Source organism: Cinclus cinclus, chromosome 11 (genome assembly GCF_963662255.1).
Source record: "Cinclus cinclus chromosome 11, bCinCin1.1, whole genome shotgun sequence".
NCBI lineage: Eukaryota > Metazoa > Chordata > Aves > Passeriformes > Cinclidae > Cinclus > Cinclus cinclus.
This window is the reverse complement of record NC_085056.1, coordinates 6519425-6534748: the sequence shown is the minus strand read 5'-3', so window position 1 is coordinate 6534748 and position 15324 is coordinate 6519425. Positions and strand designations below refer to the sequence as shown.

Here is a 15324-nt window from a genome sequence, read left to right as displayed (position 1 = left end):
TGAGGCGGTAATTTAAACATTTCTGAGACACCTCAACGGGAAGAACCCCTTTCAGGATCCTCAGCATGCCAGCACTGATGGGATGCAGCATCTGCAGTTTAATTTATAAACCAATAAATGATCAGTGCAAGGCTGAGTGGGTCTGAGTCATAGCAACTAATGCACTGCAGTCTTCCTTGCTAAATCACCCCTGTTGACATGAGACCCATTAGCAGAATGCTGTTATTCATCTCCTGGACACAACAGCAGAGGCAATGCAAGCAGTGCTGACTGCTGCACACCAGCATGCATGTGCAGCCTGTAGCCAGCTGCTCTGGAAAAGCTATTTCTGAAAAGCAGGCATAGACTATCAGCCAGAGATAAAAGGATGCTGGCTTGGTATTATTTAATCTCCTTGATAATGGATCCAACTAAGCCAGAAGAGCCTCTCCTATTCTAGAGAAAAGAAAAAAATAAAAAAGCATTCACCATGAGATCACTCCAGAACAGCTACTGGCTTTGAAATGCACATCTGATCTTGAGCTGAACTCGAGTCCCAACCCAGTGATTTACACGCAAAACGACAGGTTGAAATCAAGACCTGTAACAGAGCAGACAATTATTGTGGGGGATTGGAGGAAAGGCAAGTTGATGGGAGGTGGGGAGGGGGGTGGAAGGCTCATTTTATACCTTCACATCCCAACTGCACCCTGCCCTGCTGCAGGGAATTTGCAAATCACACCCACTGCCTGATTTGCAAGTCACATCACCTCTGGCTTGGGATCTTCCAAGATCAGACAACCTCATTAGAATAGGGAGCATCTTGCTTATGCAGGGGATACAAGGAGGGACACAAGCCCCCAGCAGCAGTGTCCCAACCCTGGGAAGCAGCTGCCAAGCCTCAGTCACCAACCACTGGCACAGACTTCCCAAGCTGCTGCTCTGCTCCTGCTGACAATGGGCCGATTCAGGGGACACAAGTGAGAGACCCTCACAGCTCACTCCTGACAAGAGGGACTGGATGACCTCTGCTGTCATTCCCAGCTGCTTCATTTCTTGGGACAGCTTTGCAGCACACCAACAGTTCTGTGCTGAGCCAATTCAGTTCATTGCCCCTGCATCAAACAAGTCACTTCTTTCACTGGGTTTGTTTTCTGCCCATGTAATCTTTTGTTCAAAAGGATAATGACTTTTACATCCACAGGGGACCAGAGAAGCACTGGAGTAAGCACCAGGGAAACACACAGGAGCACATACTTAGGAACACAGAGGAGAGGGATGAGGGAACAGGGTCAGCCCTGTTCCCAGGAAAACATCTGCTTTACCACCACATCAGAAACCTAAACTTCAACAGTGCAGTACCCGACCTGCTGCCACCAGACACACACCATTTATGCGTTCACAGGCTGACATGCAGGCACACTCTGCAGAACCAGGCTGAATAAGTCCAGGCAAACAGATGGACATGTGCCACTCCTCTCTGGTCCTCCCCTCCCCCTCCGCCAGCCTGCGGATTCCCTAGGGAAGAGTCACAGCTCTCAGCACCCTGCACAGCTACGGGAGGCACAGAGCAGCTGCTGAGGAAACCCAGCAATTTAAACATTGCTCATTCAGTCCAGTGTGCTACTCCCTTCTCCACCAGAACCATGGCTTAATGCTGGCCTAGGAGCCAAACAATGCAGGCTCCAGCTCTCTCTCTCTCTCCCTGAGTGTCTCTGCAAGTTTAATAACCATTAACTCGACTCTGTGCCCTTTGCTGCAGCTGACCAAGTGGTAAAAATGCTACCCATTCCCCTGGTAAATGGAGTCTTTCACAGTGTGTAAGAACCACAGCTTCCTTTTGTGGCTTGCTTTTGGCATTGTAGTTAAGGTAACTGCAAAACATGGGAACAGACAAGCTTCAGGCAGGTGCATTTCACAGCTTTGAACCCTCGGCATCTGACTTTGAAGCATTCCCTCTTCTTCACAGATGATTATTTTCACTGTGCCTGGGTCCCTGGCCAGGAAGCTACTACCACACACAGAGCTGATGCCAGCCCAGCTTCTTGCCTTCATGAGCCAATCTCTGCAAAAAGCATGGGAAAAAACATCCCACGGTTGTGATAAGCTGTGATAAGCAGAGCAAGTCATCTGCAGCAAATCAAAGGGCTAATCTCCGTGCAGCTGGTCTTGCATGTTTGATTCCTTCCTCAACAGTTCTATCTGAATTGGAAAGTCACATCAGGATAACTTCCATGCCTGAGGGCTGCACCAAAACAGCACCAATGGATCTGTGACCATTCCTCCTGAACAACTGGGAGTCGGGACCAGGGGTCAATGTGCTGTGAACCTACCCAGTGGTTTTTGTCCCTGCCTAAGCCCTCTCCTTGCTGACTGCTATGGGAGAGAATATTCTCCTTTTAATACCATTCTCCACATGGGTTTCCCCAAGTCTCACCAGCTCCTCCTTACCTGCCAGTCTCAAAGACCCATTTCTCCTTTTGTCTCTCTGAAAACAGAGGGACAGGTACAGCCAGGTGCAGTTCTGGCATTTGCATTTCTGGGAGCTGGTGTCTCCCAACAGCTCTTTAGGAATAAAGCCAGCTTGGACAGTCTGCCCAGGGAGTCAGAGACAGATGTGGCTGTAACAGAGCCGCAGCCCAGTCCTCTCTCAGGAGGGCAAGGACAGATGACGAAACGGAGGCCCCTCCTCAACGCGTGGGATCCCTCTGGGATGCAACTCCCGTGCTGAGGCTGGACCTGGTGTGGCAGCCCCCAACTCCTGCGGCCGGGCTGGCACGGGAGATCAACACCAGCCCTGCCTGGGGACACGTGCTGAGACCGGGCAGCGCGCCAGGCGACAGCGGGCACCGCAGGGAACCGGGAAGCGGGCATCCACCGGGGGAACCGGGAACCGCCGGGAAGCGGGCACCGCCGGGGAACCGGGCACCCCTACGGGACTTTCCTGGCTCCCTCCACGCGGGGCTGGGGGCTCGGGAGGCGCTGCCAGCAGCGCAGTCCCGGGGTGCCGGAGCCCGCAGTCTCCCCCTGCCCCGGGCCCGGCTCTTCCCGGCCCGGCTCCCCGCCGTCCCCGCCTGCGCCGCTCCCGAGCCCCGGGCCGGGCAGGGGCCTGTGCGGCTGCCCCGTGAGGACTCACCGAGGGAGGAGACCGCGGAGAAGCGATCCCGGCCGGGCCGGGCTGGGCTGGGCTGGGCTGGGCTGGGCCCGCCCGCCGGCAGCCGAGGGCCCGGCCCGGCCCCGCCGCTCCCCGGCAACCGCCGCTTCCGCCGGGATGGGCGGGCCCGGCCCCAGGGCCCCGGCGCGGCTCCCTCGGCCCCGCCGGCGGTGCCCGGACGGCGGCAGCACACGGGGAACACCGAGCCCCCGGCCGGCCCCGGTCCCTAATGCACAACATCTGCATTAAACGCACGGGGATTGCACGGGGGAATCCAGGCTTCGCGGCTGGAATCCGCCTCGCCTAAAGGGGAGCTCTCGGGATCACCATCCCGCTCTGCCTGTGCAGGGCAGCTTCAGGCTGTAGCCAGACCACGAGAGGCCCCTTGCACCTCTCTTCCTCACCCAGGAGTCTCGGACCCTCCTTCCTTCACTGGGATCATCTGGAGATATTTTGTGCTTCCTTCTTCTAGAGAAGGAGCTGCACTATAAGATTTTTGTTCCTGCCCAGTACAAACTTAGTGACAAACGCACAAAGGAAGGTATTCTGTTCCAGAAGGACAGCTTCAAAACAGACTCCAAACTGCCAGGAAAACAGTCAGGGCTCTTCTTTCTAAATTAAGGTGGTGACTGCAAGGTGAGCTTTGAGTGTCCTGTTCACTTTTATTAGGATGGTTTTAGTTTGACCAAATCAAACACAAGCACACAGCTGCATAGAGAATTCCCTCAACAGACACAATTTTTTATTTCTGTAGAAAACATGATACTTTTCAGGAAGGTCCAGCTTATGGAACAGCAGCGTGCATGTTAATATACATAAATACACAGGGTTACAATTTAGTGGGAAATACATTTTTAAAAAAAGCTTTCAAGTACACAAAACAAATGTAGTAAAATTAGACTATCCTTTCCACATACCTGCTTCAGAGAGAAACATTTCTCAAAAGGAATGAACTTCTACCCCATCATCTACAACAAATCTCTCCACTGGACACCAGCTGCAAGAGAGTGTGAAGATGGGCTGGACCAGAGGGTTAATAGCCAGTGTTTGAAATCAAGAGCACATTTACCCATGGCAGTTCAGACCCTGTTCTCTCAGCTATCAGGATGTGTGTAGTGTGAGAGTTACCCAGCCAGCACATTAAGAGAGCTGCAAGAGGTAGGAAATACCTCCTTCCTTCCACTTTCAGGTCCCTGAAAGGTTCATGCTGTACAACTTTGTTACCCACGACACTGTGGCAATCCTGTGACCCTGGGAGGCATTTATTTATTAACAGTCACAGAAATGAGAACGTGGCCCCACAGGCACAGCACTGGTGCTTCCAGACAGTAAACACAACTGACATAAGCACAGAGCTTATGGAAAAACAGCTGCTGGATGCAGACAGCCTCTTGAGTAGAAGGAATAATGCCTACAGATATGGAAGAATAGCTCAATGCATCACAGACTTCCTGAAGATTTTCCTGCCAAACATCAACAACAGAGAATTCTAGTATCATTTAAATAAAACACCAGTTTGAATTAATTTGAAAGACATTTACCACATACAGGAAGCCAAAAGGCTGATCCTTATGTTACTAACTTTAATCCATTCCTTCTACTTTTTGTCCTATAGGAGTTTAGAGACCTGTTACATTACTAAACTCTTTTCTGAAACTTTACAAACTGAGGATTAAAACACAGATCTGTCTCCAAGAGAGAAGAAAAAGGCATCTGAACAACAGATACTCCCTGATCTTGCTCCACGTGCTCTCACGGTTAAATCAGCAACCTGTGCAACAGGGGCTGTGTCCCATTTCCAAGCCATGCTAACGGCAGAGATCCCACAATTCACTTCAGCTACTGCAAGTGCAAAGGGCAATTCAAGTTTTCCTACCAGTCTCCAAGACAAAAATTAAATGTTTGCAAAAAACAGAAACATTTAAAACTCTTTAAAGAATTTAAACCAGAACTGTTCCTATAAGAACATATTTTATATGTTTAAAAAAACCAAGAAACTCACGCTATTAAATAAGAATCTACATATCTTAAAAACTGGGTTGGTTTGTTTTTTTGTTTTTTTTTTTGTTTTTACATTACAGCCAGAAGTGTTAATTGTCCTATTTTCCAAGGTAGGAATGTTCATAAGTTATTTCTTTGAAGTGCCTCACAGAGGTTTTGGTTGGCATCTGGTTCCTCAGTCATCACCTCCACAGTCTCCCACTCACCTGACCTACTCGATTTCTTGATGGCCTCTACCACACTCTGCATGTACAGACCATCTTCAAAAGAGGCTGCCATGGACACAGGTTTATGATCCCATGTCCGACGGTCTTCCTGGTCTTGGAAAGACTGCCGCAGGGCTTGCACCATGTACACCATTCCTTTCAGGTAAAGCAGCGGGATGTCCTTGAACCCCTTATCCAAAAGGCCCTTGTTGACAGGCAGAGAGTCTGTAAACAGTACTTCTTCCTGGACAGCAGTGTTCTTCTGCCCGAACAAGTCTGTCCCACGAGCTATGAGGCGACCGGCAGACCCCACAATCATGACCTCATGGATGAACGATCCGGGCATGTTGAAGTTGAGAGTCACAGTGCAACAGACGCCGTCGCTCATGAGCATCTGGAAAACGCAGAAGTCATCGCTGGTGACGTGGCGGATCCCGCTGATGGCCGTGTTCTGCTTCACAAAAGTCTTGAGCAGACCGTGGACCTTCTCAGCTCTCCTGCTGGTGAGGTGAGTCAGGAGGTCGATGATGTAGGTGCCCATGGTGTGCAGCCCACCCCCTCCCATGAGCTCGTCACAGATCCAGTTGTACTTGTGGCTGAGCAGGCTGCCCCCGTAGACGCGCACGTCGCAGATGATGACGTTGCCCACGTAACGCTCCTCTATCAACTGCTTCATCTTCACAAAGGCGGGCAGGAAACGCAGAACGTTGCCAACGATGCTCATCAGCTTGGGGTAATACCTGGCAGCTGTGACCATCCTGAAGGCATCCACAGAGGTAGCAGCTTTCTCACACAGCACGTTCTTCCCTATTCCTGCAGCACAAATGAAAAAAAATGCAATATTTAGTACACATGAGCAAAACATGCTCAGACGCCCCAATGGCTGTCAAGAAATGGTGTTTTTAAGAGTTGGGCTTTCCTGCTGCAATTTCTAAGGTAAAGGTCTGGGAACTAAAGTAGGAATGCCAAGTGCAGCAAGACTCAACACTATTTCCAAGATGCTCCAGTTGCAGAGCTGACAAACTCTCACAGAGGGAGGCTCCAAATAAAGAGAGGATTTTTGCATCACGAAAGATAATTGTCCAAATGGCATCACATGGCATTAAAACAAAACACAGTATGAGTGCTGTAGTTAAACATTATTTGAATACCTGTATAGCCAGAGGAGGAAAAAAAAAAAAGCCATGTACCCTATGGGGAAGAGGTGGGGGAAGGGGAGATTTGATTTTCACTTTGTATTTCACCATCACTATACAATTTTTAAAAAATTAATTAACATAAATGGGAGATACCATTTACTCATCTATAAAAACATCTATTTATAAAAGACATACATATTCTGTGTACAGAACACAAGAATTAGAAATAATGTTTTGGTAAGTGAACTTCTTTAAAATAACCCCTCCTTATCAGAAAGCAAATAATTCTGGTCTGCACATACAGCCTGTTTGTACAACCAGACAAAAGGTGACTGAATTACACAGACAAGAGCTGCACCCCCAAGCTGACCCACTGAACTGTTACTGCTACTGATGCACTTCATATTGTGCTCAGCCTAAATCAATGGGGGCAGTCAATAATCCTCTTTTTTTCCCTAACTTTAAAGCAGAAATAAAGTAATACAAAAGAGCATGACAGTACAAGTTTTAACCAATTCTTACATTTGGAACTTTTCTGGTATTTCCCTTCTCATGGCAGGGCTTTACTTCTACTGTTTTTTTCCTGTTTTACATCTGTTCTGATCAAATACTTATCTAAACATTTTTCAGTGTAATAACCGTGTTATTCCTAGCACGGTTATTACAGACAATAACCGGGGATGCCAGACCTGAAGGTCAGTCATGGCACACCAGTTCCTGCCCAAGAATTGCAGGAATCACTGCGCACAGTGGTGGGCACCTCTCTAAAAGCTCCTCCTTAGCCAGGAGCAGACTGTGCTCCCTGCTCAGAACAGCTGTTGAGTTCCAGTGAGCAGGTACCACCAGCACAAGAATCTCCATCGGTCTCTGGCTCGCGAGGGGAAGGCAGATCCTGCTCTCCGTGCTCCCCCTCCCGGCTGCACCCAGCCAGCCCTCCAGGAACCCTCGGAGCAGGCCAGAGGCCAGCGCTCCTGAGACACGGCTCAGCCAGGGGACAGCTACAGGAGACTCTGCTTCTCACAGACACAAGCGAAATCCAGCCAGAAAATGAGAAGACTACAAGTGAGAAATCCCCTGTATTGATACGAGCCTACAGCAGCTTTATTGAACAAAGGGTCAGGTCAAAGTCCCAGTGGACACTCTGGCTGTCCATTGGTAACCCCCCATTTCAGGGACCGTTTCTGACTCCCCTGTCCCCCGTCCTACTGCCAAGGTAAGGCACAACACTCAGTTCAATATTTTTCAGGGCTAGCTGAAGCACCTGGACAAGCATCTAAAGCTGATTCAGTCCAGTTTATCTGCCTTGTTTAAATGGTGCTTGTCTCAAGGCAGGTTAAAGCACCTCCAGAGAAAGCAAAGGGATGTTCACAGCATCCCAAGCAGATCTGCATCCTCAGAGCTTGCAGAAAACCAGAGGGACTCTTGCTCCATGCACACTCTGGGTACAGCTCTGCAGCCAGTGCTCTGCTCCCCTGCTTGCCCAGCCCTGGGTCCCTGCAAGGGACTGAGAGCAGAGATGGCTGAGCCTGGGCACAGCCCTGTCACGCTGGGCAGTTCCTCCTAACAGGCTGTCCTTGCTCTGCTGATCAGCCTCACCCTTCCACAGTGCTGTGAGCCACCTGAGCAGCTAAAACTGGCTGATGCCTTTTTTTTGGGATGGCAGCCAGTGCAGAGCACTGACAGCTCGGCACAGCCCACTGCGTGCTGCCGAGTGCCAGGATGGAGACCTGGGAACACATAACAGCTCTGGGATAATCCTGCTGTTGCCTTCAGTGGAACAGACCTCCAGCTGTCCCCAAGCTCGCAGAGATGGCCATGAAGCAAGGACAAGGACCAAATCGGAGATGGCTACAAGGTCCCTTGCCAATGTCATGGCCATGCCTTTTGTTTTCCAAGGCAGTGCAGCTTACATCCCTAGGATTGTTACTATTGTTTTGGTAATGAATAACCTGAACTTTGTACCATATTGTTTTCCTAAACCAAGGCTGCACAATTTTCAGTTGAGGCCCTCACCAGCCAGGAGACATGAGAGCATGGATGGGTGCATTAAACTGTGGGACATGAACCACAACACAGACATCTGGTGAAATGTATGTAGTTCTTCTGAGATCAAAAGAAGCACAAATTTAAAGAAAGCTTCTTCTTTGCCTGTTGTGGAGATAAACCATAAGATTACACTGATTTTAATATGAACTATCTCCTGGGCTTTGATCTGTTCTGTCTGGTTGATGAACTCAAACCAGTGTCACTGCTTTGTCCCCAGGCTTGTTCATGGATGCCTGTCAGCAAGAAACTTAGGCAAGGAAACTGCACCACCTAGAAAATCTGGGGCTTTTTCTTCTCTTTTCCAGGAACAAAAATGGAAATACGATTTTTTTAAAAAGTAGAAAAATGTACAGAAGTAAGTAATAAAAGTGCCACCACTTTAGAACAAACAAACCAAACTAAACAAAACATAACACACAAGACCATTATTACTGCACCACTTCTGACATTTCCTAAAGCCCAGTCTCTCGGCAACTAAAAGCCAATCTGTTATAAACAATTCCCAGCTGATAATTCTCTGATTATAACCATCACTGTATCAATCTCAACCTCAAAAGAAAATGCTGTTGCCATCTTTGGCCCTATCCTGGTTTTGTGTTCCTTCAGAACATTCAAGCACAGGAAACCAGCCTACACTGGCTTTAAGTAAGTCATGATATCCTGGGTAACAGACCTACAAATACCACTGCAATGAACATGGAAAGCTGAAAGGCAAGGTCAGCATCACACTGGTCTGAGATGTCTGCATCAGATCAGAACATCTCAGGACAGAGGAAGTGATTGTTACCCTTTCCTGCTACATCCATCCATTTGCCCGGCGTTTTCAGCCTTCCACTTCCTAAACTTGCATTCAAGCACACATACAACCTCTGTATTTCATTACATAAAACCAGCTTTACCTCCCTTTCCTCCTCTGAATAATGCCATCTTATGGGTTCCCAGTCTTCAAGGAAGGAATCCCAATCCCTTTTAGTTAATAATTCACCAGAGAAGGTTCAATACTCTCCTTTTTAGCCCACCTGATCATCAAGAGCCACGGTATGAAATGCATACTACCTAACAGGTGATTTAAAGAGCTTTTAGCATATTTGAAGAGATAAATTCTAACTTACAGTTCTAACAGTTAAAAATCAGAACACCTTAAAATTCAAAGGACAATACTCTTAATGAGGTAATCAAACAAATCTAACAATGTAAAAAAGAAAAGGAAAAAAAAAGCCTGAAATCTCTCTCTGCATATCTAAGTGGCATTTCAAATGTCTGTGCAGAGACTTGTTTATTTCCAAATTACTATAGAGAAAAGAGGCACAACAAACCACCCTGGTTCACAGGGTCTGAGATTACCTGTCCTAAAATTAACTCATGTATCTCCTGTAAACACAGTAGAAATATCACCCTTGTTATTTACAGAATGACACGCAAACTGATGCCCACATTGCACTACAGGAGGGGACATTAACACTACAAAGTCACACACTGGGGAATTAAGAAATGTCAGGATGCCTGGGCAGTTGGCTCCCATCTCCCTGCCCAACCTGTCTGGGGTGTCAACTCTTCTTTTTCATCTAGCTGGATTCCTCCTACTGTCCCCAGCATCTGCCCTCCTGAGTCAGATAGAAGGATTCCTCCACCTGGGACCCTATCAGCCTGCTATGGACATGCATGTACCAAGAGTGGTCTCCAGGTAGTGGCCAGGGTCACAGCTAAAACAGCATTTCTTATCTCCTAATTCACAAGATTCTACTGAGTGCATACAAATATTTTTTCAAAGGCTTTCAACTTCCAACTTTGATTTTACTTGTGGGGAAAGCATAAAGCAGAGCTGAATACCTTCCCCTTCCAGACAAATCTCAGTTTCCTGGTACAGAACATGGGAAAATCTAAAATTAATTAAACAATTTAAGTTGCTTTATTTGTTTGCTTCTGCTGCTCTGGGTTTTTTTAATGGACATAAAGCCATTCACCCTCCCAATATTATCTCTGATACAGCCGATTTTTATTACAAACTCCCTACCATAACTTCAGTCTGAACTGAGTAAGATATTTTAGCAAGATATTTAATTGGTTAAAGCAGAACTATAAGCAATTATTAACAGTATTTTTACAAAAAAAAATGCAGGTAATCTTTCTCACAAACGCCATACAGCTTTTAGCACTGCATTTGCCCATTGGTGCAACCAGAACTGTGCTGGGTTAACAGCTTCAAATTTCAATCTGCCAACAAGCTACGGACTTTTGATCCAACTCCAAGGATAAAAAGGTACCTAGAGCCTTCACAGCAATTTGCCGAGTTAGTGGTGGAGGGATGCTGATGCAAACCAAATCCACATCCTGATGCAACAAGACATCGTCCGTCCGACTCGTGTAGAAGGAGATATTCATTTCCTCTGCCAGCTGCTTGGCTTCCTCTTCAGTCTTCCCCCAGAGAGCCTCAATGGAGAAGCCTTCTGCCCTCAGCAAGGGTACCAGGACCCGGGCAGCACTACCAGTTCCAAACACACCCACTCCAGGGAGCATTTTCATTCTTCATTCATTCATTCATTCAAGCATCAGGGTCTACACACAGGCCAGGCCTTCAGCAAAATGTTCGTCTCCTCTGCTTGGTGTCCCATCCACAGTTCCTAAAATGTGGAAAGTTACAAGTCATTATCAGGAAAAGGCACATTGAGGTATCAAACACACCTATCCCAAATTCCACCTTTTGTCCTTTGCATGGCTTTCAACATTCTCAAACATCCTAATGACAAAAACCAAAACCCTCAAAAGGTGTAATCTATAGAGATACAGTATTAAGGGACAAGTCTAACAAATGTATTGCAGAAGAACAGTAAGAAAAGAGCTTGAAAGAGTCACCTCCTCAGCTTCAAAACTCAGCACACAGGGACAGAAACACACACAGGAATGCAGGATAAACCAGACACAGAGAGGCACAAGCTGGGAGTGACAGGAAGCACCAAGAGGACAGGACCCAGAGTCTGTCACATTGGCAGTAAAAGCAGTACTGCTCTATTTGAGATGATGTAAGTCCCTAAATGAGATAAAGGCTTTTGAGATGAGGCAATATCTTTTATTAGACCAATTGAAGTAGCTGGAAATAACAGACATGCTTTGGGACACATAAATCTTTCTTCCAAATTAAATACACACACTGAAAACAACTACTTGGACCTTAACAATTTAATGGCAAATAGATAAGTCAGTCTAGAGAACATTTAAAAATTATGTCCTATGGGGAAAGCCTGAATTCAGTGATCTTATTTTGCCTGGGCAGGAAAAGCCTAGAGGGAGAATGCCAGTATTTAAATACACAGAAATGTGCTTTCTGAAAGGAAAAGGGTGCTCCTCTGTGTCCACTGTGGTAGTTAAAAGCATCTCCTTATGCCAATGCCACCAAATCTCCAGGAATGCAGGGCTTGCACAGAATTATTATACTCCCTACACACAAACATTTGGTCAAGTCACACTCCTTTTGTTCTTCCAAATATTTCCTGGTAAATCAAATCCTTCGATCCCTACGTGCCAGTCTGAGCACAGCTGCTGCCCACAACTGGCCAAACTGCCTTTAGCACTTGCTTTAGCACCAATTTCAAGGAGAGATGTCAGAAGTCTCCTCAATCTCTGACACCACAGAAACCTACAATCCAGCTTTTGTTCTGTGCCTTTCTGAATTCTCATCTACTACACCCACTTGACCTTTTTATTCTTCTTTTTTTTTTTTTGAGAGAAAAGCATAATGAATTCGGTTTTCATTAGAAGCTTACAATGAAAAAGACCACATTTAAATAGAGAAGTGGTACCAGCACTGGATCAACCCCTTTGGAAAACATACCTACAAGAATCATGGCTTGTTTCAGAAACAGTGTTACTCATCTCCCCATCCCAAGATGCTCACATTAAGTTCCAACACATGAAAGCAAACCCTGACACAGCACTGGGCTGTACCAGCACAGAACTACTCCCAGTGCAAGTGCTTTTTTTGCAATCAGCATCTCATTAGTCTGGTGGTGCCTACATTGCCCAGCACGTGTTAAAAAACTGAACCCTGACTGAATTCCTAGGTATTTTTGTAGTACAGACACTAAACTAGAAAATAGAAATGCTTGAGAATATTTATCTTGCAAAATGCACAAATGTTTACAGATGCTGTAAAACAGCTTATGAAATATTTACTTAATTATTCAGTTTGTTTTTCCTTATTCTGTGTGATGCAGCATTTGCAGTGATATTGTCACTGTCAATCTTTATAAGGAGGAACAAAGTTCACTGACAAACTTTTTTTATCCAACATTTAGCGGAACACTTAAATAAGGCAATGACAAAGATCAAAAGGATCTTGAAAATATTTACTAGTCTACATAAAAGGGTGGGATCCTGGGATACTGGAAAGGAGGATGGCTTCTACCCAGGCTTGCTTTATACAAATAACACAAACCAAAAAATAAACCCATGCAACTGGATGGAGGCATATCTGTTGAAGTCCCCACAAATCTGTTTAGCAGTTTATGGTCTGGAAGAATTAAAAATCCTTACAGCAGAAAGAACATCATCTTCATTTGAAGGGACACAAAGTGAGGTGGAACAGAGACCAGGTGAGTGTGTGCCTGCTTGCACCAGATCACAGAGATGTATCTAACTTGCACAACACCACAATGGTTTAGAAAAGGCTGAATTCATTGAAAATGCCCTAGGAGAGCACCACAGTATAAACAACAGGAGACTCCAGCTACTCAGATAAGCTGATTTCCGTAACAGTTGCTCAGTTTAAGTGTTACTCTTTCCTGTTTTCCAGCCAACTGCCTCTTAAAAATACTTTCAGTCAGGTGGAATTAATCTTAAACTCACTTATCACAAAACATTGCATGGTTCTACACCGGTATCACTAGGAGCTATTAGCACAAACCTACAAAATCTAGTGATTAGCCACCATGCACTGGCTCCTGATGCTACAAGAACTTCAGGTCACCAGCTCACCACCAGTACCACCACAAAACAAGAAGTAGACAACCCAGCCTCAGCAATGACTTCCAGCAGGGCAGCCCCAGCACTCTGTATGGAGGCACAGTTTCAGAGTGAAAGGGGCCCACATGGCTGGAGACCCCAAACTTTGCAGCCACCAGACTCTGCAGAGTGACCCTGAGCAGAGGACAAGCTTCTCCTCCCTCCCCTGAGAGCCACCTACAGCCTCCTCTTCGTCCACCAGGCTTTCACCAACTGGGTAGTCCTGGTTTGGCAGGGCAGACACAGCAGGATGAAAAAAGACAATCCTTACAAAAATCACAGAGTACATGGAGCATGAGCAGAATTGAGCAGATGCTCAAAGACCTGTAATGGGAGCTTTTAAAAAGGGGCACATGTGGGTACTGCAGCCTTCACATACACACTGCAGACACACTCCAGTGCTGGCAGGAGAGAGATTCCAACCCTGAGGAAACAGCCTAGACCCTCTATGTCACAAAAAGGCCACTGCTGAGGAGAGGCAGCTGTAATTAACAGTTTAGGAAGAAGGAACAGGGATCTCAGAAGAACAGCATTGTGCCCCTACAGAAGTCCCCAGAGCACCACCATCTGGAGCTCTATATGCACATCTGGTACTTTTCCTCTAAGCAGGGGGGGAGCAGAACTGGAAATCCTGAAGAGGTGGTCAAAAGCACGCAAATCTTCTGAAAAGGAAGACCTAAGCAAGGAAAGATTCCTCAGCTGGGAAGAGACACAACAGGTAATAAAGTCAAGAGTGGTGTAGGATGGAGAAAACCAAAATTTTCACTGTCCTTCACTGTATAAGAGCACATCAAATGGAGCTCAGAGAAGGCAGGATCAAAACAATCTGAACAAGGTGGTTCCTTGCAGCAGACTGTTTTAAGTAGTGAGGTGCCCTTGTCATTTGTCATTTACAGGAAGCAAAAAGAGAGACTTTTATCTATCCACTGAGGCTCACTGAATGCACAGAAGCCACAGCTAGCATTGAACTGAAAACTAGAGAAAACTGGTTTTGGCAGAGCATGGGAACAGCTCTGTGAAAGAAATGTCTGAAACTGGTACCAACACCAGCTTAGAACTAGGTACAATTTCTACATATTTACTTTAGAACCCACCAAGCCTCAAACCTTCAAACAAGCCTCAGCAAATTAGATACAAAAATTAAAATCCTGGTGCATTAACCTCTCCAGCAGTCAAACACTGGAATGAACACTTTAATGAGAACCCTCCCCCGGGCAACTGAAACCAGACTGCAACAGGTATCTCACACATCAGGAGATAAAAATCAATCTCTTTTTAACAGAGATGGAATAATCAGTCCTGCAGCATCATTCTGACTTAATTTTTCCAACTGAAGCACTTAAAAACTCTGCCATTCCTTTTTGGGGGGGGCACAAAACACCTTCATTTTTGCTGAATTTTACAATGAGTTTGAAGTCCCATCCTGGTCATAGAAAGGAGTTTTTTGACTCTTGGGACACATAGCAACAAGAAGTTTGCAAACCAGTGCAATGAAAAACCTGATGGTTCCTACAGGATCCCATTCAATTCCACATTGAAGTGGTCAGGGAGCTCCAAAGGCAGAAGTCTCCAAAAGTAACTAGCACAGTCAAGGCTCACAGGGCCCAGAAACTGCTGTGGACCATAACAGACAGCCAAAGGTAGTAAAATAATAGCAGCCCACATTCAGAAGGGTGCTGGCCAGGGTAGCACCGGCTCTGCAAAAGAGAAAGCTTTTCACATGTCTCCAACTTATCCTAAAAAAGTTCAATTTGGGTTCCAAGAAAGAGGAGGCACATGGTGAAGGAACACACCAGCAAGC

The 15324-nt window shown here is 46.4% G+C and overlaps 1 protein-coding gene across 1 annotated transcript; it reads right to left on the bottom strand.

The window, feature by feature from the left end:
• Positions 1 to 4321: 4321 nt before the first annotated feature.
• GFOD2 (Gfo/Idh/MocA-like oxidoreductase domain containing 2) lies at positions 4322 to 11137 on the bottom strand. The gene is made up of 2 exons (XM_062499975.1): positions 10790 to 11137; positions 4322 to 6153 (listed from the first exon to the last, which is right to left on the bottom strand). The coding sequence occupies exons 1-2, from the start codon at positions 11046 to 11048 to the stop codon at positions 5255 to 5257; spliced, it is 1158 nt and encodes a 385-aa protein (XP_062355959.1). The 5' UTR covers positions 11049 to 11137; the 3' UTR covers positions 4322 to 5254.
• Between the last annotated feature and the right edge of the window lie 4187 nt (positions 11138 to 15324).